The 27,993-nt window shown below is 39.9% G+C and overlaps 1 protein-coding gene across 3 annotated transcripts in view; it reads left to right on the top strand.

Moving 5' to 3' along the window:
• Nucleotides 1-13,053, top strand: part of STAMBP (STAM binding protein) — a 35,222-nt gene extending 22,169 nt beyond the window's left edge. For 2 of the 3 annotated variants that reach the window (XM_063448514.1, XM_063448515.1), the window contains exons 6-10: nucleotides 3,906-4,030; nucleotides 5,793-5,930; nucleotides 6,296-6,408; nucleotides 9,213-9,312; nucleotides 12,436-13,053. In XM_063448514.1, the coding sequence (XP_063304584.1) occupies nucleotides 3,906-4,030; nucleotides 5,793-5,930; nucleotides 6,296-6,408; nucleotides 9,213-9,312; nucleotides 12,436-12,492 (533 nt within the window). In that variant the 3' untranslated portion in view covers nucleotides 12,493-13,053. Of the gene's footprint in view, nucleotides 1-3,905; nucleotides 4,031-5,792; nucleotides 5,931-6,295; nucleotides 6,413-9,212; nucleotides 9,313-12,435 lie in introns of all 3 variants that reach the window. The other variant, XR_010090450.1, reaches the window with a different exon arrangement.
• The last annotated feature ends 14,940 nt before the right edge of the window (nucleotides 13,054-27,993 follow it).

Genomic DNA, 27,993 nt, shown 5'->3' with positions numbered 1-27,993 from the left:
AGCTGACGTTTAAAAGGCATTACAAGAAGTTCAACATAATTTACACATCGCTACATAGCCAGCAGTCTGACTTGAGGATGTGTAGAGTAAAGTGGTATTTAATTAGCAGATACTACATTGTTAGTAAATGGATGGGCATGTTCTTGAACACTACAGCATTAGGAGATTTTAGTGGGCTGCAGGACGTGATGGATCGGCTTTATATCAGTTATATTCTACTAATGCTGCACAGAGTAAAGCTTTTATTTCAGCAACGCTGGTAACTAAAGCAGAAGTACAAAATCTTCTACAGAAAAAAGTTGTTGAAAAAGTTCTTCTTGCAGAATACTTTTCAGGAACCTACTCAATGCTCTTTTTGGTTCAAAAGCTGGACGTGCTTTGCAGACCTATCCCAGACCTTAAAGAAGTAAACCGGTTCATCACAAAGATAAAATTATGCATTTGGAGACTATGCAATCAGCCACTCACATGATTTAAAGGAACACTATAGCGTTAGGAATACAAATATATATTCCGAACGCTATCGAGCCCTAGTCACCGTTTAGGTGACTAGGGCCCCATTCCGCGGTGAATAAATGGTTAACCATTTATTTGCTTACCTTAATCCAGTGCCAGACTCCCTCGGCACTGGTGACCCCTCCTCCTCCATCGACGTTCGCCTCCGAGTGGAGCCGAATGCGCATTCAAACCCGATCTTTTTTGACACTGGACTCCATGAGGACATTCAGCGTCAACAAAAAGTGCGATTTGCTCCTTGTTAATCGCAGAAGCGGCCTCTAGTAGCTGTTAGAGATACAGACACTAGAGGTTTGATTAACAATGCAGTGTAACTGCTATGTTTTCAGCTGCAGGGTTTAAACTAGGGGGACCTGGCACCCAGACCACTTCACTGAGCTGATGTGGTCTGGGTTCCTATAGTGGTCCTTTAAGAAGGAGATTGGTTGAGTTTGTTAGGCCACAAGGATGCCTACCTGCACATTCTCATTGCAGAAAGAAGTAAGCTGTTTCTCAGGTTCTTCATTCCAGGAAAGGTTGACCTCCTGCATCACCAATTTAGGTCTCTCCTTAGGTAGTCATCACAGCTGCATTAAGGAAGGAAAGTCTCAGTATTGTTCCAAGCTTATTGTTAATTATGTATATAATTCTTTTGACTACTTTTTAACCTTATTTTCCTCTGTTGTACAGTGCTTGGTTACATTAATTCTCTAAGGATATTGTTTCAATTCCAGGTGACATTTTTTCTCATAAGTTGTAAGATCAATTGTCTTTTTGTTTCGTACGTTTTGTTCCATGCTTAGAAGATTCACTTCTCAAGGCTTCCTCAAAAGGAACAACTAAATGATATAGAAACAGCCTCTATTTGACTAAAATCAGACAAATACATTTTAAACCAATAAAAATCAGAACTGGTTCCAAACAGAAGTATTCAGTTTTTATGTTTAATCATAGACTCAATTCGTTTGAAACTCTATCTACCATCAGACAAAAAGGCAAATATTGTCAGATTAATTACAGCTCTAGATCACAGAATATCTGCACTGTGAGATAAGTAATTAGGCTATTGAGTCTCCTTACCTCTACTATTCTGACTGCCAACTGGGCAAATATATAGAAATATTCTTGCAGAATGGAACAGAGAAACCCGCTGATGAAAATTGGACCCTGAACGAAAACTGTTTTTTATTGGTGGAAGACTTCCCAGTTGAAAATCATCAAATCACAAGGAAGTTGAGGCACCTTAGTTGGCCCTCCTGAGTTTCAGAAAACTTCTCCATGGACATCACTTCAAGTGACATCGGACAATGCGACCAAAGTTACATTTCTAAACGGGTAAGGAGGAACTTGTTCTCCTTCCCTTACATAGTTTATCAAGGTGATGCATTGGTCAGAAAGTCACCTTATTCATCTATCTGCAGACCATATCAAAGAAGAGACAAATATTCTGGCAGATGCGCAAAGTAGGTACCACTTAAAGCAGGGAGATTGGTCTTTTTACCATCTGACTTTTCAGGAGATAGTTTTGGAAATTTGGAACTACAAAAATAGACCTTATGGCCTCAAGAAAGAATAGAAAAATCTGGAAATTTTCTTCAATCAGCCATTCCAACTATCCAAACTTTTTGGACGCCCTAGCAATTCACTTGGACTTTCATCTGGCTTACATCTTCCTTCCAGTGATTTTAATTCCAAGAGATTTGCAGAAAGTTTATTCTGAATTATGCAAGAATTATAGCGATTCTTCCATTTTGGACTCTAGGGAGCTGGTTCTCACTCCTTTTGAATCTCTCGAAAACAAATTTTATGGCATCTTCCACTTTCGGAAATTTTTTTGGCATGCAATTTGTTCCCGCTAAGTACTCTGAAGAGATTCAATCTCACAGTGTAGTATCTAAACAGCAGATACTGAGCTCCAAAGGCTTAAGCCCCGAAGTTATTGATATCCTGGTCTCTTCCAAGAAAGAATCAAAGCGTATTCCAGAATTTCCTTTCCTTTCTGGTGCTTGAAATTAATGAAAATCCTTTAACAGCTTTTTTCCCGCGTATTCTAAGGTTCCTTCAATTCGGTTTTGCTCAGTGCTTATGTCCAGCCTCTCTGAAAGTCTGAAATTCTTCTATTTGTTTTTATTCCATCAGGGACATGGCTTAGGATCCTCTGAGTTCCAGATTGTTCAGGGCAGTCTCTATACTCTTTCCCACTATCAGAGAAATGGTACCTCAGTAGGATCTTAATTTGGTCCCTTCTGCACTCTGTGAATCTCCTTTTGAAACTGTAAAGGATTGCAGACTTACCATCCTTATATGGAAGATGTTTTCTTGTAGACAGCAGGTACATCAGCTAATTGGTTTAGGGAACTACAAGCATTGGCTGTTACTCCTCCTTATCTTGTTCTTCGTCTGGATATGGTCATTTTGAAACTTGACCCTTTATTTCTGCCTAATATCTCTTCGGGGGAGAATATTAATCAGAATTGTCTTTATTGTTAGAAAGCTCAACTTGAAAGTAAATTCCATGGATGTTAAGCGCACTCCACAATACTATATGGAGAAAAGAAGACATTTTAGGCATTCCGACAAGTTTCTTTTTTCTCTATCAAGGCCAGACGAAAGGTCTCATTGCACACAAAGGATCTTTAGCTAGATGGATTAAAGGAGCTATTACGCTAGCTTACCAGTCCTCTTTGGTTATAACTTCTCGTTCTTTAAAAGCTCATTCCACCAGAGCAATTTCTATAATTTTTTGTGTCAAAGGCATTTGCGACTCCGACTCAGATTTGTAAGGCCGTCCCGCCAGCTGGTCCTCCATACACCATTTCCCGAAGCATTATAAATTCGACATACAGGCCTCTCAGGATACTGTTTTTGGGTGTTAAGTGCTACAAACAATGATAAAATGTCTGCCCATCCTCTGGGATTGCTTGTTAATCCCTGTTGTTGTGCACTGCCTCTAATCTTACTGTACATTTATTTTTCCTTAGGATTAGAGGCAGTGAACATATTTCCCCCTCTATTTAATAAATATATTTTTGCAGTTAGTTGACTTGTGTATCTTCTGGGGTTTGTGTGTAAGTGTGGGAAGGAGTATTAGGAGGGGCTTGACCTTTAAATCTATGTAGTTTTGCCTCCCTGCGTTTCCTGTCAATAGATGGTGGGTATTCCTGTTGTTGTGCACTGCCTCTAATCCTAAGGGAAAATACATTTACGGTAAGTAAAATTTGGTCTTTCCAAATCATGCAATATTGTTACAAAAAACTGATCTACAGAAATTTCCAATAGACTTTAATGGTGACTTCTATATATAAATTACAAATCTGTGCTAAAGAGGACGCATGGGAAGTAAAAATTGTGTTAAAGCCAGATTGTGAATTTATGTGTAATGATAAACTGTAATGTCTTGTTTTTCATAGATGTGTCCACCAGTGGGCTGCGTCATGTGAGAATTCCCAGCCTTGTGTGCATCAAGTTTTTGCAGCTAGCAGAAAGTAACACACAGAGAGGAGTCGAGACTTGCGGAATCTTGTGTGGGAAGCTGGTAGGAATGTGAGAATATTGATCTGAACCTTGTGAGACTGGCTTTTATACCTTAGTCCAGGATTGTAAAAGTCAATTTATCTAGTGCCACTTGCTGCAACGTCTTCTTAAATAAGGGCTGCTAATCTGTACTCTGCAACACCCACACAAGCTCATATGCACACTTCAAGACACACACTTACAGATCTGCACCAACAGATGCACACACTTACGTACATACTCCAAGATGTGCACACACTCACTGATGTGCACACCCCGGCACTGCTGGAATACAACCCTAACGTGACAGAGCTTCATCTGGAAGGGCAGGGTGCTTCTGACCGGTACCTCCATTGAGGATATGTCTCACAGTGTGTAGGAGTATGACATTTTTTCAGATTCCTGCCCCTTCACACACAATCCACAGCACTGTGTGCTGGATCCTTCGTATCCAGTCAGGAGAAAGTGCTCTCCCTCTCAGGATGCCACTCTGACAGTACATTTGTTGGAAAGCAGCCATCAGCTCAATTGCCAGGTGTCTTGTGTCCGATTGGACAGCCTGGTAACTGAGGTGCTAGCAACTTCTCCATAACACTGCAGACTGCCTAAAGGCAGTTAGGGTGCTACAAAGGGCTCATAGGCCTGTGGTTTGAGCCCCATGTGTTAGTCACACCTAACCTAAATAAGCTTTCACATAATTACTTCACCTCAGACGCTCAAAAAAATGTTAATTCCTTGCTACACATTCTTTGGCCAAAAGAGCTCTATAGCCTGTATCCTCCTCACATTATCTCTACATGTTCTTATCTTTGTTCCAACTCATGCTTCACTTGCAATTCTTTCTTACTAAGCTAAGAAGCAAAGCACAATAACAATTAGTTTCTTTATATAGGTTGAGGTGGAAGGAGGTCTCCTGTCATTGTTTACCAACATTTAGTGCCATAGGACTGCAAAAAGTCTATCACTTCACTCAAATATGCTACTGGGAGTAGCTTTGGCTCTCTCTGTCCATACAAGTACTTGTAGTATCCTTAGAGGCTGCACAGCAAGGATATCTGGGAGTTGTAGTTGGCTACTGTGCCCATAAAGCTCTTAAATTGCAGGAATTTTTCAGATAAACTCAGCACCGCCATCCAAAGTTGTGGGAGTGTCATGACTGTCAATGACTGGTCTAAGCAGAGCTCACTGCAGAAAAATGCTTGGAGTTTACAGCAAATATGCAAACTTATTTTATTGCTATTTGTAATATATTGATTTGCACATATCTTTTAATGTATTAATTTTTTGAGTATCAATCAATCATTTTTGATTATTTCAGTTTTTACTTGCATCACAGCTATTGATGAAGTTCCCCAACACTATAGGACCATCTGATCCGTATACCCTGCTGCACAATATATCTGCTTGATCATACTGGCAGAGGGTAGTGGTGTCAGCGTTGCTTCTTGTAGCAGTTCAGGAGTACAAATACTCTGATAATTGCCCCATCTATATATCCACAGATCTGTATCTCAATGTGGAATGCTGCAGTGTGGGAAGGGTAGATCTATAACCCATGTAAATATTCAATGGCCCATATAATCCTCCTGTATTTTTTTTTTTTTTTTGTATTCTGCAATAGGAATAAGAGATTCTGTGTTCTGTATCTCTCGCCTGCCTGTAATCATCCAGATATTGGGAACAATAGTGTTGGCATATTGTAATTACTCTGCTATGAATGCTTATTTTCGTTCTTTAATACTCCATATATATCCCTCTTCCCATCCGTCACTTTGTCTTTCCAGATGAAGAATGAATTTACCATCACACATGTCATTGTGCCTAAGCAGACCGGTGGTCCTGATTACTGCAACACTGAGAATGAGGAAGATATATTCCTGATCCAAGACCAGCATGGGCTCATCACGCTTGGCTGGATACATGTATGAACTTGGTGACACAAACTAGAATATCAATTATATTGTAGAACTTAGTATTAAGCTGTTCGCCTGTTATCTCTATGTGTTCTGTTGTTTTTGTTTAGAAAAGAACTTGCAAAGAGTGTGATGGGACTTCAGCAATGTGTGTCTGTTATTGTGGTTTAGAAGTTGGTATATTTTATTATTTGTAAAGCACAAAGGGACTTGATTTATAGTTACACGTGTTGTTAGCATTGGTTTCATTACAGAATGGACTGAGATGCATATAGAATTACAATACACAGAGTGCAGAGAGGCCAGGATAGATGTCAGTTTACAGTGCAATGTGTGGTTCTTCTAATGCTGCCCTCTCTTCTTCTTACCTGCAGACCCATCCCACTCAGACTGCTTTCCTCTCCAGTGTTGACCTGCACACTCACTGCTCATACCAAATGATGCTTCCAGAGTCTATTGCCATTGTCTGCTCTCCAAAGTTTCAAGAGTGGGTATTTATTTATTTTTATTTTTCTATAATTCTTTATTTTCGTAGTGCTTGTAGTATACAATACATGTAGTTAGTCAGATAAGGCAATACAAGCAGTAATAACAAGATCAGCATTGTATGACAGATTTCTGGCACTCTTTTCTATTTGTCAGGAGGTAGCTGTCCTAAAAAACATTGATGGGGATGATGCAGTGTAGGGTTAGTTTGCTAACTCAGGTTGCCTAGGGTGCTTAAACTGTTATGCGTTGATAGGTATCAGTAGGTGAAAGTAGTTATGTCACGCATTGTGCTGTTTTAAATATGACATGGTGGTTCGTGATTCTCGTGAGCCTCTAGCTAGCCTGCTTTTACTGATGCCGTGGGTCATGTATATAGACAAGTGGGATGCTTTAAGCAGTGCATGTATGGTTGGTCCATAGCTAGATTGGCAAATAGCCCAAAACAGGTCTGATGCAAGGGGGTACCCCAGAGCCTGGGGCTCGTGGGGGTTTCCGTTTTTTTTGTTATTTTTAGGTAAATATGACACCTGAGCGAATATGTGCTCGACCATGCCTGGTCTGAGTGGGGTGTACTAAAACTCATCTGCCACCCTTCGGAGCCGGTAAACTATCATCGCGTGGGGTGCCGAGGCATGGGAAACATATGGTGTCTGGCTGCATACAGTATAAAATAAAAAAAAATCACTATTAAACGTAATGCAAACAATAAAATAAGACAACTGGTTGAATGTGAACCACTTCCTTGTGTTCTCCACCAGGATCCTTGGGTTATTAGCAAATCTATACCGAGTGTTCAATTCCCTGAGGCAGTGAGGGTTGCGGCACTTGGTACAAATGGGGTGACATTAGCAGGGTTTCAAGTCTCTGATGGAGCTCGTGCAGGTGGGTTAGTATCGGGTGTGGTGAGCATGCTACAAGGAATGCTTGTGTTTCAGTAGTGGACCGGAGCACGTGTGTAGCTTCATTGCGGTTCGCCAGTAGGGTGCCCTGGTTCCCCCAACGATAAGTCCCACCAGAAGAACGGAGGTGAGTAGTGACAGGGCCAAATGTTCTTAACCATTATAATGTTGCCCTGGAAGAAGTTAAGTGAGGAGTCCTCAAAAGTCAACAGAGTTTTACCCCTTAATGCTGCCATGATGCGGGCCTTATCCGTTGTTGAGGTGCATTTGATTATGACGTCACTTGACTACGCGAGAGAAGATTTGGCAGTGTTAGCAATCCGGAATATGCTGTCCAGAGCAATTTCCTTGGCCACTGGATGCGAGAGAACGGAGGTAAGTGGCCTCCTGACGTAGTGTGGCAGCTCTTCGGCCACTACTGTGGCGGGGATGCCGCGGATCTTTATATTGTTGTGGAGCTGTTGGTCCTCGAGGGCTGTCAGGCGTTGACATGTTGTAATGGTAAGTGTGGAGTTGCGGGATCTCACTGTTCAGGTTAGTTACTGTGGTTCGGACATCCGTGATATCTTCTTCTACCGCCTTAAAACGTTCAGTGTTGGCCTGTATCTCCGTTCGTAGGGGCATTAGGTCAGCTGCCATCATTTTGCGGAGATATGAGAGGAGAATTTTGAGATCCCTTTTGGTGATTGGGGCTGAGCTGTCTGTATGTTGCAGGCTTAAGGTAGGTTCAGTTTTAGGTGTATTCACTGCCTCTTGGTCCCCGTTTACTGACTCTAGAGTTGGTGCCACAGCTGTGTTTGAGGCCTCCACTGGTGGTGTTTTAGTTGGCATGGGCCTCTGGAGCATGGCCCCTATACCTCTGTTGGATTTTTGTGTTAGGCGTCTCATAGTTGAGGTGCCAGGTAGTGGAGTTGACTTTGGCTGTTCTAGCTTGCTTGGGCTGTGTGCCTCAAGGAAGTTGTCTAGGAGTGTCTCCAGGCCTCGTGGCGTTGGTAGCTGGTAGGCCCCAATTTTACACCTTTGTTTGTATTGTCGTCGGGAGTACTAAAAAGGCATCTATCGATGCGGGAAAGTGTCCATATACCGATTCTTGGGTTGGTAGGGCTGGATGGCATTTCAGGGTGAAGCTATAAGGTGATTTCGACAAGGCCTGCGAGGAGCTTTCGGAAAGGTCCAGGTTCAAGCGTTTGATCATACTGCGTTTATAGGACATTCTAGAAAGTAGCCCGCACTCAATATTGGACCCACAATTAAGGTTGCCGATTCTTGGGGCTCCCTCACCTTTGGCCATGAATTAATAAAAGGAAAAATAAGAAACATCTTAGAACTAGGACCTTTATTTCATCACAAGTGTGTCCAGGAGTGTTTTAACAAATACACTTGTTTCATCAAGCTTTGACCAGGACAAACATGAACAGCATACTAGATTAAAGTGACAATTGCTATGAATTCCAACATAAATATTTGTACACTTTATATTATTGCACAGATTGCTGACACCTGTATGTGGTATTTCTTTAAATTTGACTTGGAATCATTTTATAGCAATTGTAGGACATTCAAAATTACAATCTGAGGTGAAATTACTGAGGAGTATAAGGCATATTCAGTCAAACAGAGTGGTGTGTTCTATGATTTGCAGAGAGTACCGACTTTTCATTGATTGTATGTTATTCTTGACTGTGTGAATTTCCAGTGAGTGAAATCTGGAGAACTTTTATAAACCTAACCAGCCCATTCCAGAGTTTCATATACTGAAAATGTAATTTGGCCCCTAACATAAAACTTTTATTGTTAATGTATTAAAGTTATATTGATGCTGTGTTCTCAGATTAAACCCCCTGCTGCTCATTCTCTTTCCTACATTAAGGTAAATAATGCTTATTTGGGCTTTCTCTTGCAGAACCGGATTCTTCAAGCTGACAGAGTATGGCATGAAAGAGATTGGTGACTGTCGGGAAAAAGGGTTTCATCCACATTGCAAAGATCCTCCTCTTTTTTCAGTACGTGTGGAATACTGTACGGTTGGAAACAAACTTGAAAGAATATATTAAAATAAGCATGCTATTAAATACTGGTACTAGAAAAATCTATGCAGTAGGGAAGACTAGGTGGAAGTACATGGCATATATACATGTTGAGAAAGTATAGAATTCGCAATGGAGTTTAGTCACTATACAGTGAATTGCAAATTGTAGGATAAATAGCTGATTTTGAAAAATGTTCAATATCCACTAGTCAGATGAATACAATATAAACTGATCAGTCACAACATTAAAACCACTGACCGGTGAAGTGAATAACATTGACTATATTGTTACAATGGCACCTGTCAAGATGAGGAATATATTAAGGCAGCAAGTGAACAGTCATTTCTTGAATTTCATGTGTTGTAAATAGGAAAAATAGACAAACGAAAAGAACTGAATGGCTTTGACAAGGGCCAAATAGTGATGGCTAGATGACTTGGTCGGAGCATTTCCAAAACAGCAAGTGTTGTGAGGTGTTCCCGGTATGCAGTGGTGTTTACCTACCAAAAGTGGTGCAAGGAGGGATAACTAGTGAACCGCCATCAAGGTCATGGATGCCCAAGGCTCACTGATGCATGTGGGGAGTGACGGCTAGCCCGTCTGGTCTCATCACACAGAAGAGCTCCTGTAGATAAAATCACTGATATACTTAATGATGGCCATAATAGTAAGGTGTCAGAATACACAGTGCATCACAGTTTTCTGCGTAGCCACATACTGGTTGAAAAAGGTTGACCAGTCTGGTAAATCACCTTTTCTTTTAGACCAGATGGATGGCCAGGTACGTGTGCATCATTTACCTGTGAAAGTGATGGCAGCATGATGCTCTATGTGAAGAAGGCAGGCTGGAGGACGCAGTATTATGTTCTGAGCAATGTACTGCTGGGCAACCGTGGGTCATGGCCATGTGGATGTTACTTTGACATGTAACACCTACCTAGAGATTGTAGCAGATTGCGCACATCCCTTCAAGGCAACGGTGTTCCCTGATAGGAGTGACATCTTTCAGCAGGATAAAGGACTACCATACTACAAAAAATGTTCAGAAATTATTTGAGAAATATGACAAAGAGTTCAAGGTGTTTTCTTGGCCTAAAAAGTCCCCATATCTCAATCAGATTGCCACACATTGCAACTTGTAGGATTTAAAGGATCTGCTGCTAATGTCTTAATGCCAGATACAACATTACACGTACAGAGTCCTTGTGGAGTCCATACATGAGAGCGGTTTTGGCAGCAGGAGGGGGACCTACATATTGGGCAGGTGATTTTTATGTTGTGGCTGATTAGTGTTATTTGCTCACTGTTCATTTTAAGGCTGCAGTAATTTAATGGATGGTCACATAACAAATCCTTACTGGATTTAAAGGGACTCATCACTGCCTAAATATATATTAAAAAAAAAAAAAAATTAATGGAGTTCTTTGCAGTTCTCTTGTCTACTGCCTTTGCAAGACTTATCATTGTAACCCCACCCAGACTTTCTATGGCTTTCCAATCACAGACTTCCCAATGCAGCTCAATGAGAGGTTTTTGCAAGCAGGGCCAGACTGGCCCACCGGGATATTTAATGGTGGGCCATCGGCACCTGGGGCTGGGCAGACATCTGGGTGTGCTGGCGGCCGAGGGGGAGCTTGCTGGCAGCCGCAGGGGTAGCTGTGCCGTCTCTGCTCGGCTTACCCGTCCTTGTGCGCTACTTAATGAGACCAGGGACGGAATATGACGTCATATTCCAGCCCCGGTCTCATTAAGCTGGGGGCAGAGACAGAACAGCTCCCCCTGCGGCCGCCAGCACACCCAGCTGTCTGCCATGCACAACCCTCTGGCCGGTCGTCCACATGTAGCAATAATGTGGGTCAGTGTGAATGTCTGTGTCATGGTGTGTGTGTGTCTGTGTGATGGTATATGTGTGTCATGGGGTTTGTCTGTGTGTGTGTATAAAAAGTGTTTTTACTCGCCTTTTTTTTTTTCCCTCCACACCGTGCTGGTCTCCCCTCGACTGGCACTGCCTCTATGGCTGAGATCATCAAGCTTGATGATCTCAGCCAATACAATGCTTTGCCATATCATTGGCTGCAAAACACTACACCAATCAGCATCTCCTCATAAAGATGCATTGAATCAATGTATCTCTATGGGGAACATTCAGCGCCTCCAGAGCGTTTAGGCCCTGAATGTAGGTGCTGCACACTGCGCAGCACTGACACAGGAAGCACCTCTAGTGACCGTCTGAGTGACTGTCACAAGAGTTGTCACTAGGAAGCAATGTAAACACTGCCTTTTCTCTGAAAAGTCAGTATTTACATTGAAAAGCCTGCAGGGACAAGCTATAGACACCAGAACCACTACATTAAGCTGTGTGTGTGTGCCTGCTAGTGAGTGAGCTTGCTTGCATGTGTGTGTGTGCGCCTGCTAGTGAGTGAGCTTGTGTTTTTGTGTCAATGAGCTTATGCAGGTCAGTGAGATTGTTTGTTTGTTTGTTTGTTTGTTTGTTTGTTTGTTTGTTTGTCTGTTTGTTTGTCTGTCTGTCTATGAGGCTGTGTATCTTGAGCTTGTGTGTGTCATTGAGATTGTCTGTGTCTGCATGTGAGCATGCTTACTGTATAATTAATATTTTATATTAGAAAAAGCAATATATATTTGATACATAGATCTATATATTACTCAATCATCTGGGGTGGCAAGACATAGCCTTATTACATGCAACAATATATGGCGCAATTACTTATGGGGCTGGCATAGACTTTTTTCCAGGGCTGCTTTGTATCCCCAGTCCGGCCCTGTTTGCAAGGCAGATGCTCTGGGCAATTGCTGCGTTTTGAGTTTAGCTCCACTGAGCTAAACAACCAGGAAGTAACAGGGACAGTTCTCTGACAGCCAGGAGGTGTAACCAGGTTAATTTATAAAAAAATGTCAGTTTCTGTTACGATCTGAACTTTATAAAAAATTGAGGACACACTCTTCAGACATAAAGTACTTTAGAAAACTAAAGTGCTTTAGGGTCCAGAGTAAGCAAATATTAATATGAAGGGATTGTAACAAGGGTAACACCATCTCTGCTTTTTTAAAAATGTTATTTATTTATTTTCTCCATAGGCCGGCAGCCATATATCTGTGTGTGAGCAGGATGTCACAATCATGGACCTGCGATAACATCGTGCAAGGACTATCCTGAACCTCTTTGCAAACCTATGACTTGCCAAATTGCCATTAATAACACTGCAAAATAAATCAATAAAAAAGCTGTACATAGAGGGATGTTGCAGTGTACAATTCTGTCACTGCTCACAGTGGAATTGCTACAAGTAGACTTCAAAAACACACTTGTCTGTTAGCAGCAGAATTTGTGAATACACTCCTCCTGATGTTGTAGGAAACTCTGCGGTGCTTGCTCCATATGATTATTCTTATAGGAACACGTTAGCTGAATCTCTCTCCAATATAAATGGAGATTGAGATTTACAAACTGTTTGGATGCTTGGATGGACACAGCGCCAGTGAAAATGACTAATACTATGGATGCCATTCAGCATTTTGAAATAAATAGGCCCTTTTTCCTCCAATTTTTCACAGCTTAATCAATCTTCCCAACAGCATCTCTCTTGTACACCCCTTCTGTCTTTATCTCTGTCCCCTAAAGTAGAGAAAAATTTCATTAATTTGGATGGTGGACAAACATTTCTCAAAGGACAGCTGTCATCACATCCCCACCCACCCCCCCAAATACTTCAGTTTCATTAAATGTAATAAACTTTTAATAAACAAAAGTAAAAATCGATATGCCAGTTGTCCTTCAACACAACATAACGTTTGTCTTCTAAACACAAAACCCCTTCTTAAGATTTAGAGAGAAATTGTACTATGTACCAAACACTAGTGACATTTTAATAAGTAAACTTTGTTGCAAACGTACGTTATCGCTCAGTGTATGATTCAAGATTCAAATATTTTGATAGAAAGGAATTGTACATAAATTAACTTATTTGGTCTTTTTGCTATGATAAAAAATGGACCAGAGAGAGCAAACATCTGTGTCTGATAAAAAAAACAAAAAAAAAAAAACGTACTAATTCTGTAATATTTTTTTCTAGTAACATGAATGAGAATTCTGTATAATTATTTTCTAGCAACATTAAAATGTTAAATGCTTACTGATTCTGTCGTATTTAAAGTTGTACAGTAACAAAACTGCTGTGAATATTTAGCAATGCCTTATTAAAATGCTGCCAGTAATTCTAACCTGTCTCACCTCTGTAACACTCAAAGCAAATGAAGACAGGTTGTTTTTTGTAATGTTTTTTGTGTGTAGACAATGAAACATGTCACAACTAATTGTAGTGGGTGTTAATGAAGGATTGGTAAATAGATGAGGTAGAAGAGGAATGTATAAACATTCAAAGAAGTGATCCAAATGTTCACGTTAAAAAGGAATTAAACATTGTTCTTTTTCATCTGTAATTTATGTGCAGGGAAATAAATATGTACGGTACTTTATTTAGTTCTGAGTGTAACCATCTCCGGTGTATTAGTGCAGTAAAGACCAAACTTTAAAGGAACACTATAGTCACCTAAATTACTTTAGCTAAATAAATATTAATAATTAGTGTATAGATCATTCCCTTGAAATTTCACTGCTCAATTCACTGTCATTTAGGAGTTAAATCACTTTGTTTCTGTTTATGCAGCCCTAGCCACACCTCCCCTGGCTATGATTGACAGAGCCTGCATGAAAAAAAACTGGTTTCACTTTCAAACAAATGTAATTTACCTTAAATAATTGTATCTCAATCTTTAAATTGAACTTTAATCACATACAGGAGGCTCTTGCAGGGTCTAGCAAGCTATTAACATAGCAGGAGATAAGAAAATCTTAAAGGACCACTCTAGGCACCCAGACCACTTCAGCTTAATGAAGTGGTCTGGGTGCCAGGTCCAGCTAGGGTTAACCCATTTTTTTTATAAACATAGCAGTTACAGAGAAACTGCTATGTTTATAAATGGGTTAAGCCTTCCCCCAAATCCTTTAGTGGCTGTCTCATTGACAGCCACAAGAGGCGCTTGCGTGATTCTCACTGTGAAAATCACAGTGAGAGCACGCAAGCGTCCATAGGAAAGCATTGTAAATGCTTTCCTATGCGACTGGCTGAATGCGCGCGTAGCTCTTGCCGCGCGTGCGCATTCAGCCGACGGGGCGGAACGGAGGAGGATCGGAGGCAGAGATCTCCCCGCCCAGTGCTGGAAAAAGGTACGTTTTACCCCTTTTCCCCTTTCCAGAGCCGGGCGGGAGGGGCACCCTGAGGGTGGGGGCACCCTCAGGGCACTCTAGTGCCAGGAAAACGAGTATGTTTTCCTGGCACTAGAGTGGTCCTTTAATTAAACAGAACTTGCAATAAAGAAAGCCTAAATAGGGCTCTCTTTACAGGAAGTGTTTATGGAAGGCTGTGCAAGTCACATGCAGGGAGGTGTGGCTAGGGTTCATAAACAAAGGGATTTAACTCCTAAATGGCAGAGGATTGAGCAGTGAGGCTGCAAGGGCAGGTTCTATACACCAAAACTGCTTCATTAAGCTAAAGTTGTTCAGGTGACTATAGTGTCCCTTTAAAATATCTGATACACTGTGACTGGGGCACTGTGGGACCTAAAAGGCTTTAGCAGTAATGTCCTTAACCCCTTAAGGACCAAACTTCTGGAATAAAAGGGAATGATGACATGTCACACATGTCATGTGTCCTTAAGGGGTTAAACTGTACTCTTACATAAAATAAAGTTGTGTAACTAAACCAACATTAAACAAGAATTAACAATATATAAAGCAGAGTCTTGGGGTAGCAGAGTTTGCAAACTTTAGGTCAAAACTGGTGAGTTGGAAAGGATTTATGTTGGGAAGGATTTAACTTAATCTTTAAGTTAAAGATTTATTTTTTTTCTTTCAATTCAGCTATTCTGACCTAAAATTTGCAGTTACTTCACAGCAATTTCTGGCTTGATGATCAACCTAAGCTGTATCAGGGCAGCATCACATCCAGCCAGTGTGACCAAATGTTAGCTGTCTACAAGTGAATAGATCTTTGTATATGTCAAGTTTTTTAAAGTGTAAAAGAAAAAAAATGCAACTTGTATCTTCATAATCCAGTGTGCAAAATAAGCTACAAACATACTCCTTCTCATTGCACCTGTGTTGCACACTGATGATGGTTGTCTGATTACTGAAATTAACTCATGCGCCATATAGTACACCAATCTGGGGCAGAACTACTGCAGTTACAATGTATCCTGGGTACACCAGCATTTAGGCCCCCAATGAGAGGAGTGAGCACACATCCAGATTTGTATTATTCTATCAGACAAGTTGTCATAAGTGGCAGAAAGCAATGGATTGCCTCAATTGTGGTTTCCATCTAGCCCCGCCCCTTCTCATTCCAGAATGCTGGCTGTCTTGCTCATGGGATGATGTCCACTGTTTCAGCCTTCTCTGGGTGTTGCCTTGTGTCTGCACCACAGGAAGGAGCATCTCTTTCAGGAAACAAAAGAGAAGAGGACTGGGGTTTATACCAGTCTGGGCAGGATGGTAAAATCCTGTTTGCTGCCTTGGTACTTTCATTTAATATGTCTGCATAATTTCAAACATGAGGTGTGGCTGTGAATTGCATGAGGTGTCTGTAAAACGCATGGAGGAGGTCTGTGTAGTGCATGGAGTGTATCTGAACTGCATAGAGTCCCAAATAGAGACTGATCACTGCTCATTTCCAAGTGAGTAGTTTGAAGTACCAAGATATTCAGGATTATTTACTAAAGTAAGAATTTAAGGTGAATTTGAATGCAAGGTAAAATAGCCAAACACACTGTCTGTCAGCTATACTTTCGAATCAGCTACTCTGACTTTTGTTTCATTAAAGGAACACTATAGTCACCTAAACAACTTTGGCTTAACAAAGCAGTGTTGGTATGTAGATCATGCCTCTCAGGTTACACTGCTCAGTCCACTACCATTTCGGAGTTAACCCCTTAAGGACCGCTGACGGTTCAGGACCGTCAGCGGTAAAACGTGCGTTTGGACCGCTGACGGTCCTGAACCGTCATAACGGTTTTGGGCTACTTACCTGATCGCCGTCGGTCCCACGGCGGCGATCAGCTCTCCTCCCGGTCCAGGGGGGTTGCCTGTCTGCCCGGGCAGTCCCCCCTCGGCAGATCAGGACCCCACGGCCATGTGATCACTCGATCACATGACCGCAATAGGGGTCTGTGTATCTGCCTGCAGGGGGACTGTCTGTGCTGACAGGCAGTCTCCCTGCATCTGTAAAATCAAAAATAAAGTGTAAAAAAAAAAATCTGTGTAAAAAAAAAATGTGTGTATATATATATGCTATATATACATGTATTATATCTATATATACCTATATATAATATATGTATATATATCATATATATAATGTCACACTAAGTGTATTTTTATATTTATATATACGTATATAATTATAAAAATACACTTATATTTAAATTACACACGAATATATACAATATATATAATAACTATATATATGGTATATATATATTATTATAAAATACAAATAATATGTTAATAAAAATAAATAACAAAAAATAAAAATAATTTTTAATAATTAAAAAAAAATTATATATATATTCAGTTTTATTCTAACAGTATTTTGATATTGATATATATATATTTATATCAAAATACACTTAGAATGTAATGATATATATATCTATGTATAAATAAATAAATAAAAATAATACGAAATATACATATGTCCACATACATAATTACATAAATAATTTCATAAATATACACGTAGACGTCAAATATATAAATATGTATATATATTAAAATTCTACGTGCATATTTATGTAATATTTTTACCTAATTAAGTAATTTTAATGATTGCAATTTGAGGGACCTGCCTGCCAACCCAGGCCAAAAGTCCAGATAATTTAATTTGCTAGCACTGTGTTTAACCCTGTAACTTTCTATGACACCCTAAATCCTGTACATGGGGGTACTGTTTTACTCGGGAGACTTCGCTGAACACAAATATTAGTGTTTCAAAACAGTAAAACATATCACAGCGATGATATTGTCAGTGAAAGTGAAGTTTTTTGCATTTTTCACACACAAACAGCTCTTTCACTGAGGATATTATTGCTGTGATATATTTTACTGTTCTGATACACTAATATTTGTGTTCAGCGAAGTCTCCTGAGTATAACAGTACCCCACATGTAGAGGTTTTATAGTGTTTGTGAAAGTTACAGGGTCAAATATAAGGCTTGATTTTACTTTTTTTTTTTTTATTGAAATTTGTCAGATTGGTTAGGTTGCCTTTGAGAGCGTATGGTAGCCAAGGAATGAGAATTAGCCCCATGATGGCATACCATTTGCAAAAGAAGACAACCCAAGGTATTGCAAATGGGGTATGTTCAGCTTTTTTTAGTAGCCACTTAGTCACAAACACCGGCCAAAGTTAGCGTTTTTTGCATTTTTAACACACAAACAAATATAAATGCTAACTTTGGCCAGTGTTTGTGACTAGGTGGCTACTAAAAAAGACTGGACATACCCCATTTTGAATACCCTGGGTTGTCTACTTTAAAAAATATGTACATGTTAGGTGTGTTTCGGGGATTTATGACAGATAACGGTGTAACAATGTCACTATTGATACATTTAATATATATATATATTGAAACAGCAATTTCCTACTTGTATTTATAGGCCTATAACTTGCAAAAAAAAGCAATAAAGCATGTAAACACTGGGTGTTTTTAAACTCGGGACAAAATTTTGAATCTATTTAGCAGTTTTTTTCATTAGCTTTTGTAGATAAGTAAAAGATTTTTCAAGTAAAAGTCCAAAAACATGTTTTTTTTTTTTATTTTTCACCATATTTTATTATTTTTTTTAAATACAATATATGACATAATATATATACTGGTATGTAAAGAAAGCCCTTCTTGTCGTGAAAAAAACAGTATATAACTTGTATGGGAACCGTAAATGAGAGAGCGGAAAATTACAGCTAAACACAAACACCACAAAAGTGTTAAAACTGCTCTGGTCCTTAACGTACAAACATCGCAAAAACAGGCCGGTCCTGAAGGGGTTAAATCACTTAGTTTCTGTTTATAAAGCACTTGCCACACCTTCCCTGGCTCTGATTGACACAGCCTGCATGAAAAAGAAAAAAAAACTGGTTTCACTTTCAATCAGATGTAATTTACCTTAAATAATTTTATCTCTTGCTCTGTAAATTGAAAAAAAAAAAATTTTTAATTCTTTATTTTTGACTCAGGTCATGGTTATAGCATTTTAGGTATGCATTTCAAAGGAAAAAATGAACAGATAACATGCATGTAACATAGATACGTCCTTCACGTGGGGTTTGCTGGTCAGGGGCCATGAGCTGAGGGAATTTAATTTTTGGTAGTGTGGGTCGCTGTGGCTGTGTAAATTGAACTTTAATCACATACAGGAGGCTCTTGCAGGGTCTAGCAAGCTATTAACATAGCAGGGCATAAGAAAATCTTAATTAAACAGAACTTGCAATAAAGAAAGCCCAAATTGGGCTCTCTTTACAGGAAGTGTTTATGGAAGGCTGTGCAAGTCACATGCAGGGAGGTGTGACTAGGGTTCATAAACAAAGGGATTTAACTCCTAAATGGCAGAGGATTGAGCACTGAGACTGCATGGGGCATGATCTATACACCAAAACTGTTTCATTAAGCTAAAGTTGATTTCGTGACTATAGTGTCCCTTTAATTAATAATACAAGTGCATTATTTCCCATAGAAATCAGCACTTTTATAAAGTGCCTTTTTAATGGTATACTCACCCATGAAGCACGCTGAAGTTCTTTATGGGTGTGGAGTAGTCCTCTAATTAAACTGCCAGTTAAAGTTATTAGTGCTACAAGGGTGAAGATTTAGGGTTTAGCTTATAGAATATAGGCTGCCTTAAAGTTAGAATAATAAGATTTACAGTATACGTACAAGTTCTTAAAGGTCGGTACATGGTGGGCAGCATTCGGCACTCCAGATGTTTTAGACTACTTCTCCCCTGTTATTTTTGCCAACATTATGGCTATGGAATATGTAGTCCCCAACACCTGGAGTGCCAAAGGTTGTCTGTCCCTGAGCCTAGGGGTTACAATTCTTTATTATTATAAATTCAATGAAAAGTTAAGACCGTAGAAGTTACAGTATAAAGCACTTAAAAATGGGTTCCTCCTAACACTATGTTCACTAGTCCCTAATCATAAATCCTACCGCCTCCAAATCATAAGTATTTTGAAAGGAGTGTTTTTCTGTAGGGCGATACAGGGTATTGTATTATGGCAGTGGGGGATTGGGCATAAACAAAGTTGACTGTACATTACTGTTGTTAATACGGGTGCAATGCTGCTGCATTCTTATGCGTGCAACAATATTACCGCATTGCTACAAGCAAAACATGGTGCTTATATCTAACATTTTAGATATACACTTAGATACTTGCTATGTAACTCTTAAGTAGCTGAAGTTGATCCAATTTTACAAAATGCATAAAAAGCAAGCTGTTTTCATTGTTACTGGTCAAATATGCATCTGCAAAATGATGCACACCACAGAACACACATTTTTATGTTTCATTGAGCAGTTCCCACAATTCCCAGCACAGCATACTGATACATCATACTGTGCTGAGAATTGTGGGAACCGCAAGGGAGCATGGTAGAGAGACATGCTCCTCCCTCCTCCTTCAGTCCTCAGCATTAGTAACAGGAGTGCCGCTGGACCGGCAAGGCTGCCACTCGGCCAAGCGGCTCCAGCATGGAACGCGGCCGCCCCCCCTGACTTCTCTCAGTAAATGGGAGGGGGGAAATAAAACAGAGGGGGAATAGACACAGGGGAAGGAGGGAGAAAGAGACAGAGGGGGAAAAGAGACACAGGGGGAGAAAGAGGGGCAATAGAGAGATGGTGGAGGGAGGAAAGAGAGACACAGGGAAAGGGGGGAGAGTTAACTCTAGCCCTATACACACACTGCCCCCACACACACATCATACACATTCACACACTGCCCCCACACACACCCTACACATTCACACACTACACCCCCCCCCACACACACACTGAACCTTTCACACACACATTACACCACTGCTCCTATACCCTACTACAGCCCCAGATCCCCAGATAATTCTCAATTATTACTTTTATAGCAACCTATTTCATTACCCCTACTTATACCCTTTGTGTCACTATACCCCAGCTCATTGAGCAGGGTCCTCCACCCCTCTGTTCCTGTACGTCCAGTTGTCTGGTTACAATTACATGTCTGTTAGTCCACCCATTGTACAGCGCTACGGAATTTGCTGGCGCTATATAAATAATAATAAAATAATAATAATAAAGTTTCAAATAAAGGTTACAACATTTTTTTTTAAAGAAATTCGATGAAAAGTTACGTTTTAAATGGCCAGACATTGTTTTAAAAAACAAAAACAAAAAAAACATATAGGTCATTGTTGATGGCTAGCCTCTTAATAGTTGTCGCTTTGTACTTTATACAGTGCTTCTCTGGCGTTATCCATTAACATTAGACTTGTGCATTCGTATTCAAATGAACTGCAATTTGTCCAAGTTCTGTAACTCTGTAGCACTATATGCATGTATAACCAAGAAAATGACTTGAGAAACTCCATAGGGATATATATATATATAAAACCAATCGACTAGCGCAGTGGTTCCCAAACTTTTTAGGTTCAAGGCGCCCTTAATCTTTCAATATTTTTTCAAGGCACCCCAAGTCAAAATTTCTAGGTTGTATATCTGTACAGCGCTGTGACATTTATTGGTGCTATAGTGTGATGTACAGTGTTGGTGTTTCAAGGGGTGCTTGTATATAATTTGTGTTTTAATACAGGGGTGTGTTTGTATGTAATGTTTGAGTTTGATTGCAGGGGTGTGTCTGAACGTAATGTTGACTTTTTAATGCGGATGTACATTTGTGTGAAGTATTTGTGTTTGAGTGAAGTGGTGTGTTTGTATATTTTTGGGGAGTTTGAATACAGGGGTGTGTTTGTATGTAATATTTGTGTTAGATTGCAGGAGTGTATTTGTATGTTGTGCTGGTGTTTGATGGCTTGGGTGTATGCACACACACTGCCACATACATACATACTTACACAGATTCACCAACACAAACACCCAGGTGGGTGTTGTGCCAGGAAAAAGAAGTACAACCCTGTAGAAATGTACTAATAATCAAAAAATTATATACAACATATTTTATTTATAAAGCTAAAAATCATAGCCTCTTACTAATAGGTACTCAAGGTTGGCAGGTATTGTAGTCTATAGCCAAATATAAGGTAACTATCAGGGATAGAACAGGAAGGAAAATTGCAATGGAGGTATACAACCTACACTAAATGAGGTTGGTAGAATGTCATGAGAACCCTATAGTATATATCAGGCAGGCATCACTCTCTCCATCCATATATAATACACCAGTAAGGGATCCAACGACCCCTTTGGGGGAGTGGGTAGTGAGGTCTTTGGATCCCTTACTGGTGTATTATATATGGATGGAGAGAGTGATGCCTGCCTGATATATACTATAGGGTTCTCATGACATTCTACCAACCTCATTTAGTGTAGGTTGTATACCTCCATTGCAATTTTGTGGCAGTGTGGCCTATGCGAGGAATGGGGTGACTCCCTGATGATAGAGACTCTGTTCTACAACTATTAACCATAGTAAATTCTGTTTCCAATGCAGGGATCTCCATATACTTCATACATCTAAATTTACTAATGATAAGTACCCGTGGTAAGGGTAGCATGTTATACCGTACTCTACTTAATCCTGTATACTTCCTAACATAACTTATAACCTTCCTGTTAGGAATTCCCTCATCTGAGTGTACATCTTATGTTATAGCTATACTCTGACATGTTTATCAAGCATATGTCTACTCATTATACTTAATAAATGTCAGTTTCCTCTTGACATATTGAGCTTTAACCCTAAGTCTGTGCTCATTCGTTTTTGCAATCCAAAACATAGGTCCGTCATTTTATGTATGTTCCTCTGCACTTCCAAAAAACCAACAATACAAAAATACAAAAAGGAAATACCTGCACCTGCCAGAAGGGACGAGGGGGGGGGGGGGGGGGAATAAAAATATGAAAAAACTTACAGTGACTCTGGACGCATTTTGAACCCGTCCTGATGCTGTAGCAACATAAATATCAGAAAATCTCCTTGACTGGAAGGGCCATAATCAATGATCATAGATACCCCAGGCCAAATGTAGAAAGGGACACAAAACATATTGTTAAAAAAAGCAAGCAAAAACTAATAAACAAAAAACAAAGTCTTTGCATGCACACACTATTTTGGTTTGCACCATAACCTCTACAGCTTGTTGCAATGGTGCCAGGATCGCTTGTTTATCCTCCCAGTGTAACTTTTAGAATAAATTGACAATTTCCATGGATCTGCCAGGCACCCGGTCTTTTGTACAAGACACTGCATATCTTCATATAGCTAAATCATGGCCAGCAAGGAGAAACCAGAAGCAGGGGCTGTAGATGCAGGCACCTAGTGGAACATACTAAGGTTTTTATACTATTCTAAAACATTTTGACAAATTATACCGGGAGTACACCAGGGCAGTCCTGCCACAATAACCAGTGGGCTGCAGTATCTATAGTACTTGGAATGTTCATTATAAATAAATAAAATATTATATATATATATATATATATATAAGAAATCCAAAGAGGTAGCAGCACTCACGGTCCAGATAAAAAATCCAAATTTTATTAAAGCATATTTAAAATGATCGACGTTTCAGTCCACTACACGGGACTTTCCTCAAGATCAACAGTTCTATATATATATACACACTGAACAAAATTCTAAACACAACACTTTTGTTTTTGCCCCCATTTTTCATGAGCTGAACTCAAAGATCTAAGACTTTTTCTATGTACACAAAAGGCCCATTTCTCTCAAATATAGTTCACAAATCTGTCTAAATCTGTGTTAGTGAGCACTTCTCCTTTGCTGAGATAATCTATCCACCTCACAGGTGTGGCATATCAAGATGCTGATTAGACAGCATGATTATTGCACAGGTGTGCCTTAGGCTGGCCACAATAAAAGGCCACTCTTAACCCCTTAAGGACCAAACTTCTGGAATAAAAGGGAATCATGACATGTCACACATGTCATGTGTCCTTAATGGGTTAAAAAAAAAAAAAAAAAGTTTAAAAAAAAGTTGCTGCTCACACATATGGAAGTGACATATATCCTGATCTTGGAAGCCCTAGGCTTCGTGATTCTAATGTCATTGGGACACAAAGAGCCCGGACCTAGGTCATGGATGCTGGCATCATAGTGGGGGCAGATGAAGGCACTGTGGGACACATCATTTGTCCACACTAGAAAGCATGGTGAAATTCCTGCGCAAGCCCAGTTTAATTTGGACATTCGCTATTGTCCGAAATTCAGATGGGAATGAACGAATAAAAATTACAAAGAACGTGGAGCCCGGCAGTGAGACAGACCATCTGGAGCCATCAGGCAGGCTTCCGATGCTCTTCCTGTGCTGAGTGCCTAGAGTAAAAGCACACAGAGTAAAATTACACACGTGTAAAATAAATATTTTTTTATAATTACAATTTAATTTTTTTTAAATTATATATATATGTCATTTTATTCTAACTATATTTTGATATTTATATATATATATAGAAGGATATAGAGATGATAGCACTCTCAGGACTCCAATTTAAGATTTAACTTTTAATAGCTTACAGGATAAAAAAATCGACGTTTCAGTCTGCTATACACAGACTTTCATCAGGACTAATACATACAGGACACATACACACTTATATACAAATAAGAGAACAAGCAATTAACTTACCCACCACCGGAATCAACTCCCACTCCCTGTCCGGTCCGAAAAACGCGCGGGTTCCGCTGTCGGTCACGTGTGCGTACGTGACGTCATCACGTAGCGTCGGCGTCATTACCGCGTCACGTGATCGGCCGGGATGCAGTCTCATTGGGAGGGTGTTGCTATGCGACCAATGTGTCCATAGCAACTAAAAACAAACATAAACACTGCTGGAAGGACTTTAACATAATGTGTATAATGGGTATACCCCAAACAATCTGCCCAATCTACTGCACTAGCGAAAGTGCAGTACACCTACAGTCATTGATAGAATATATACATTGAAAGCCAAATATGAAGGCAGAGCGTGTCAGTCAATCTGATAAAAAACAAAACACAAAACAGGCATATAAATCAAAACAGAGAGGAACTGGAAGCCAACAGAATAATAATAAAGTAAGAATAATTACCATGCATAGGCATAGAAAGAACATGTCATGAGCACTGATTTTGAATATTACGGCGGAATTGATAGCGACAGCTATCACCAAACAAAACACCTTGGTATCTAAATAAACCTATTGCAGTACAATACTAAGAGAGATAACTCCCAAGTGTTAAGTACAGCGAGTCAGGTATAATGGGTGAGTGCCTATCCCCCTGGGTGGGCACAATCTCCCATACTGCTAACTCACCGTATAAGCAGAATTAACTTAATCTAAACAAAATAGCTACTGGAATTAAACACCTCCAAAACATGGACGGAACTATTCCGAGTACACACATTAAAAAATTCATTGCCGTATTCACAATTCCTCCGGGTGCTGCGTAACAATTCTAACTTTAATAATGCTCAAGAACAACTTAAGAGTATGTGGAATAAGTTTCGGGAGCGGGGATACAGCAGCTATGTGCTACATAAAGCTCTCAACAGGTGCCTTACAACTGTAGATACTTCATCGTCCACAGCACAGCCCAAGAGATTGGTCTTCCCCACTACATATACCACATCATCATTAAAATTCAGGGACATCATCCGCGACAACTGGAGAATACTAAAAAACGATATTACTCTACCGGACATTTTCCAACAACCACCAATGATCTGTTATAAAAGAAATAAAAACCTGAAGGATCTACTAGTAAAGACAGACCCTACACACTGTTATTTGAAAGAAAAAATGTTGCAGAACCTAGGGTGCTATCGTTGCCTGGGGTGTGTAACCTGTGGGCATATGATCCCAGGTAAAACATTCACCCATCCACACACAGGCACTAGCTATCGAATACAGCACCGTCTAACGTGCACCAGTGACTTTGTGGTCTATAGATTAATGTGTCCGTGTGGGTTAACTTACATCGGAAAGACCGATCTACCCTTGAGAGAAAGAATACGCAATCACAGATCAAGCATCAGGACGGCATATAGGGATAATAAATCTGAACTACCGGTTGCCAAACACTTCCTTGAATTAGGCCATACTCTCCCTTCCATGAAATTGATGGCTATCGATCATGTTCCCATGCCTAGAAGGGGAGGTGACCGTAAAAAGATGCTCCTGCAGAGGGAACTATATTGGATCAGGACGCTTCAAACTGTCCACCCTAATGGGTTGAATGAGAAGTCTTCACTGTCTGCTTTTCTATGACATGCTTTTCCTTAATATGATTACCCTGACACTGTCTGTTGTGGGAGGTTGGTACCCATCCAATGGGTTGTGGCACCATCTTTATAGCTCAGCGGGTGGTGATATAGAGGTTACTTTTAGGGCCCGCTACATCGTACAGTATTATATGAGATCATTATGATACCTTAGGCTTTATGTTCATGAGACCTTTGCCATGGAAGTTGGGGAGCCTTGGGTGACCCGGGCACTCCACTTTGGCGCCTTGGACAATAGCTGGTTTCATTATTGTTATCTATTTTTCTTTGTCCTTTTGTGCACCTGCTTACCCTGCGGAGGTAGAGTGGGGATGGCGATGCCCACCCTGGGGGATAGGCATACACCCTAACTCCCCTGCATACAAGGGTATTGTTCGCTTCCCTGGCATTTCTGTATACAGTACTGTGTTGTATATAGCATTTACCTGTAACCAGGATATTTTTATCTTCCCTGTTCCGTAAGAGGGCTCTGATTGCAAGCATACATATTTTGTGTGTACTCAGAATAGTTCCGTCCATGTTTTGGAGGTGTTTAATTCCAGTAGCTATTTTGTTTAGATTAAGTTCATTCTGCTTATACGGTGAGTTAGCAGTATGGGAGATTGTGCCCACCCAGGGGGATAGGCACTCACCCATTATACCTGACTCGCTGTACTTAACACTTGGGAGTTATCCCTGGCTTCGTTAGTGGCTCTCTCTCTTAGTATTGTACTGCAATAGGTTTATTTAGATACCAAGGTGTTTTGTTTGGTGATAGCTGTCGCTATCAATTCCGCTGTAATATTTAAAATCAGTGCTCATGACATATTCTTTCTATGCCTATGCATGGTAATTATTCTTACTTTATTATTATTCTGTTGGCTTCCAGTTCCTCTCTGTTTTGATTTATATGCCTGTTTTGTGTTTTGTTTTTTATCAGATTGACTGACACGCTCTGCCTTCATATTTGGCTTTCAATGTATATATTCTATCAATGACTGTAGGTGTACTGCACTTTCGCTAGTGCAGTAGATTGGGCAGATTGTTTGGGGTATACCCATTATACACATTATGTTAAAGTCCTTCCAGCAGTGTTTATGTTTGTTTTTAGTTGCTATGGACACATTGGTCGCATAGCAACACCCTCCCAATGAGACTGCATCCCGGCCAATCACGTGACGCGGTAATGACGCCGACGCCACGTGATGACGTCACGTACGCACACGTGACCGATGGCGGAACCCGCGCGTTTTTCGGACCGGACAGACAGGGAGTGGGAGTTGATTCCGGTGGTGGGTAAGTTAATTGCTTGTTCTCTTATTTGTATATAAGTGTGTATGTGTCCTGTATGTATTAGTCCTGATGAAAGCCTGTGTATAGCAGACTGAAACGTCGATTTTTTATCCTGTAAGCTATTAAAAGTTAAATCTTAAATTGGAGTCCTGAGAGTGCTATCATCTCTATATCCTTCTACATTTTGCTTGACAAGCACCGGGCAAGTATTTTTTACTATATGGAGTGCAAGATTATTTTCCATTTATATATATATATATATGTATATCAAAATACACTTAGAATTAAATTATATATATATATATATATATGTATATATATATATAAATAAAAATAATACAAAATATACATATGTCCATATATATATATATATATATATATATATATATAAATATACACGTAGACTTCAAATGTATAAATATGTATATATATTTAAATTCTACGTGCATATTTACGTAATATTTGTACATAATTAAGTAATTTTATTGATTGCAATTTGAGGGACCTGGCTGACAACCCAGGCCGAAAGTCCAGAGAATTGAATTTGCTAGCACTGTATTTAAGTTTCAATGACACCCTAATGACACCCTAATACCTGTACATGAGGGGGTACTCTTTTACTCAAGAAACTTCGCTGAACACAAATATTAGTGTGATATCGTCAGTGAAAGTTATTTTTTTTTTGCATTCTTCACACACAAACAGCACTTTCACTAAGGATATCATTGTTGTGCTACGTTTTACTTTTTTGAAACACTAATATCTGTGTTCAGTGAAGTCTCCCGAGTATATCAGTACTCCCCATGTACAGGT

This window comes from Pelobates fuscus, chromosome 3 (genome assembly GCF_036172605.1).
Source record: "Pelobates fuscus isolate aPelFus1 chromosome 3, aPelFus1.pri, whole genome shotgun sequence".
Lineage (NCBI taxonomy): Eukaryota > Metazoa > Chordata > Amphibia > Anura > Pelobatidae > Pelobates > Pelobates fuscus.
The sequence above is the reverse complement of the archived record's forward strand: the minus strand, read 5'-3'. Positions and strand labels throughout refer to the sequence as shown.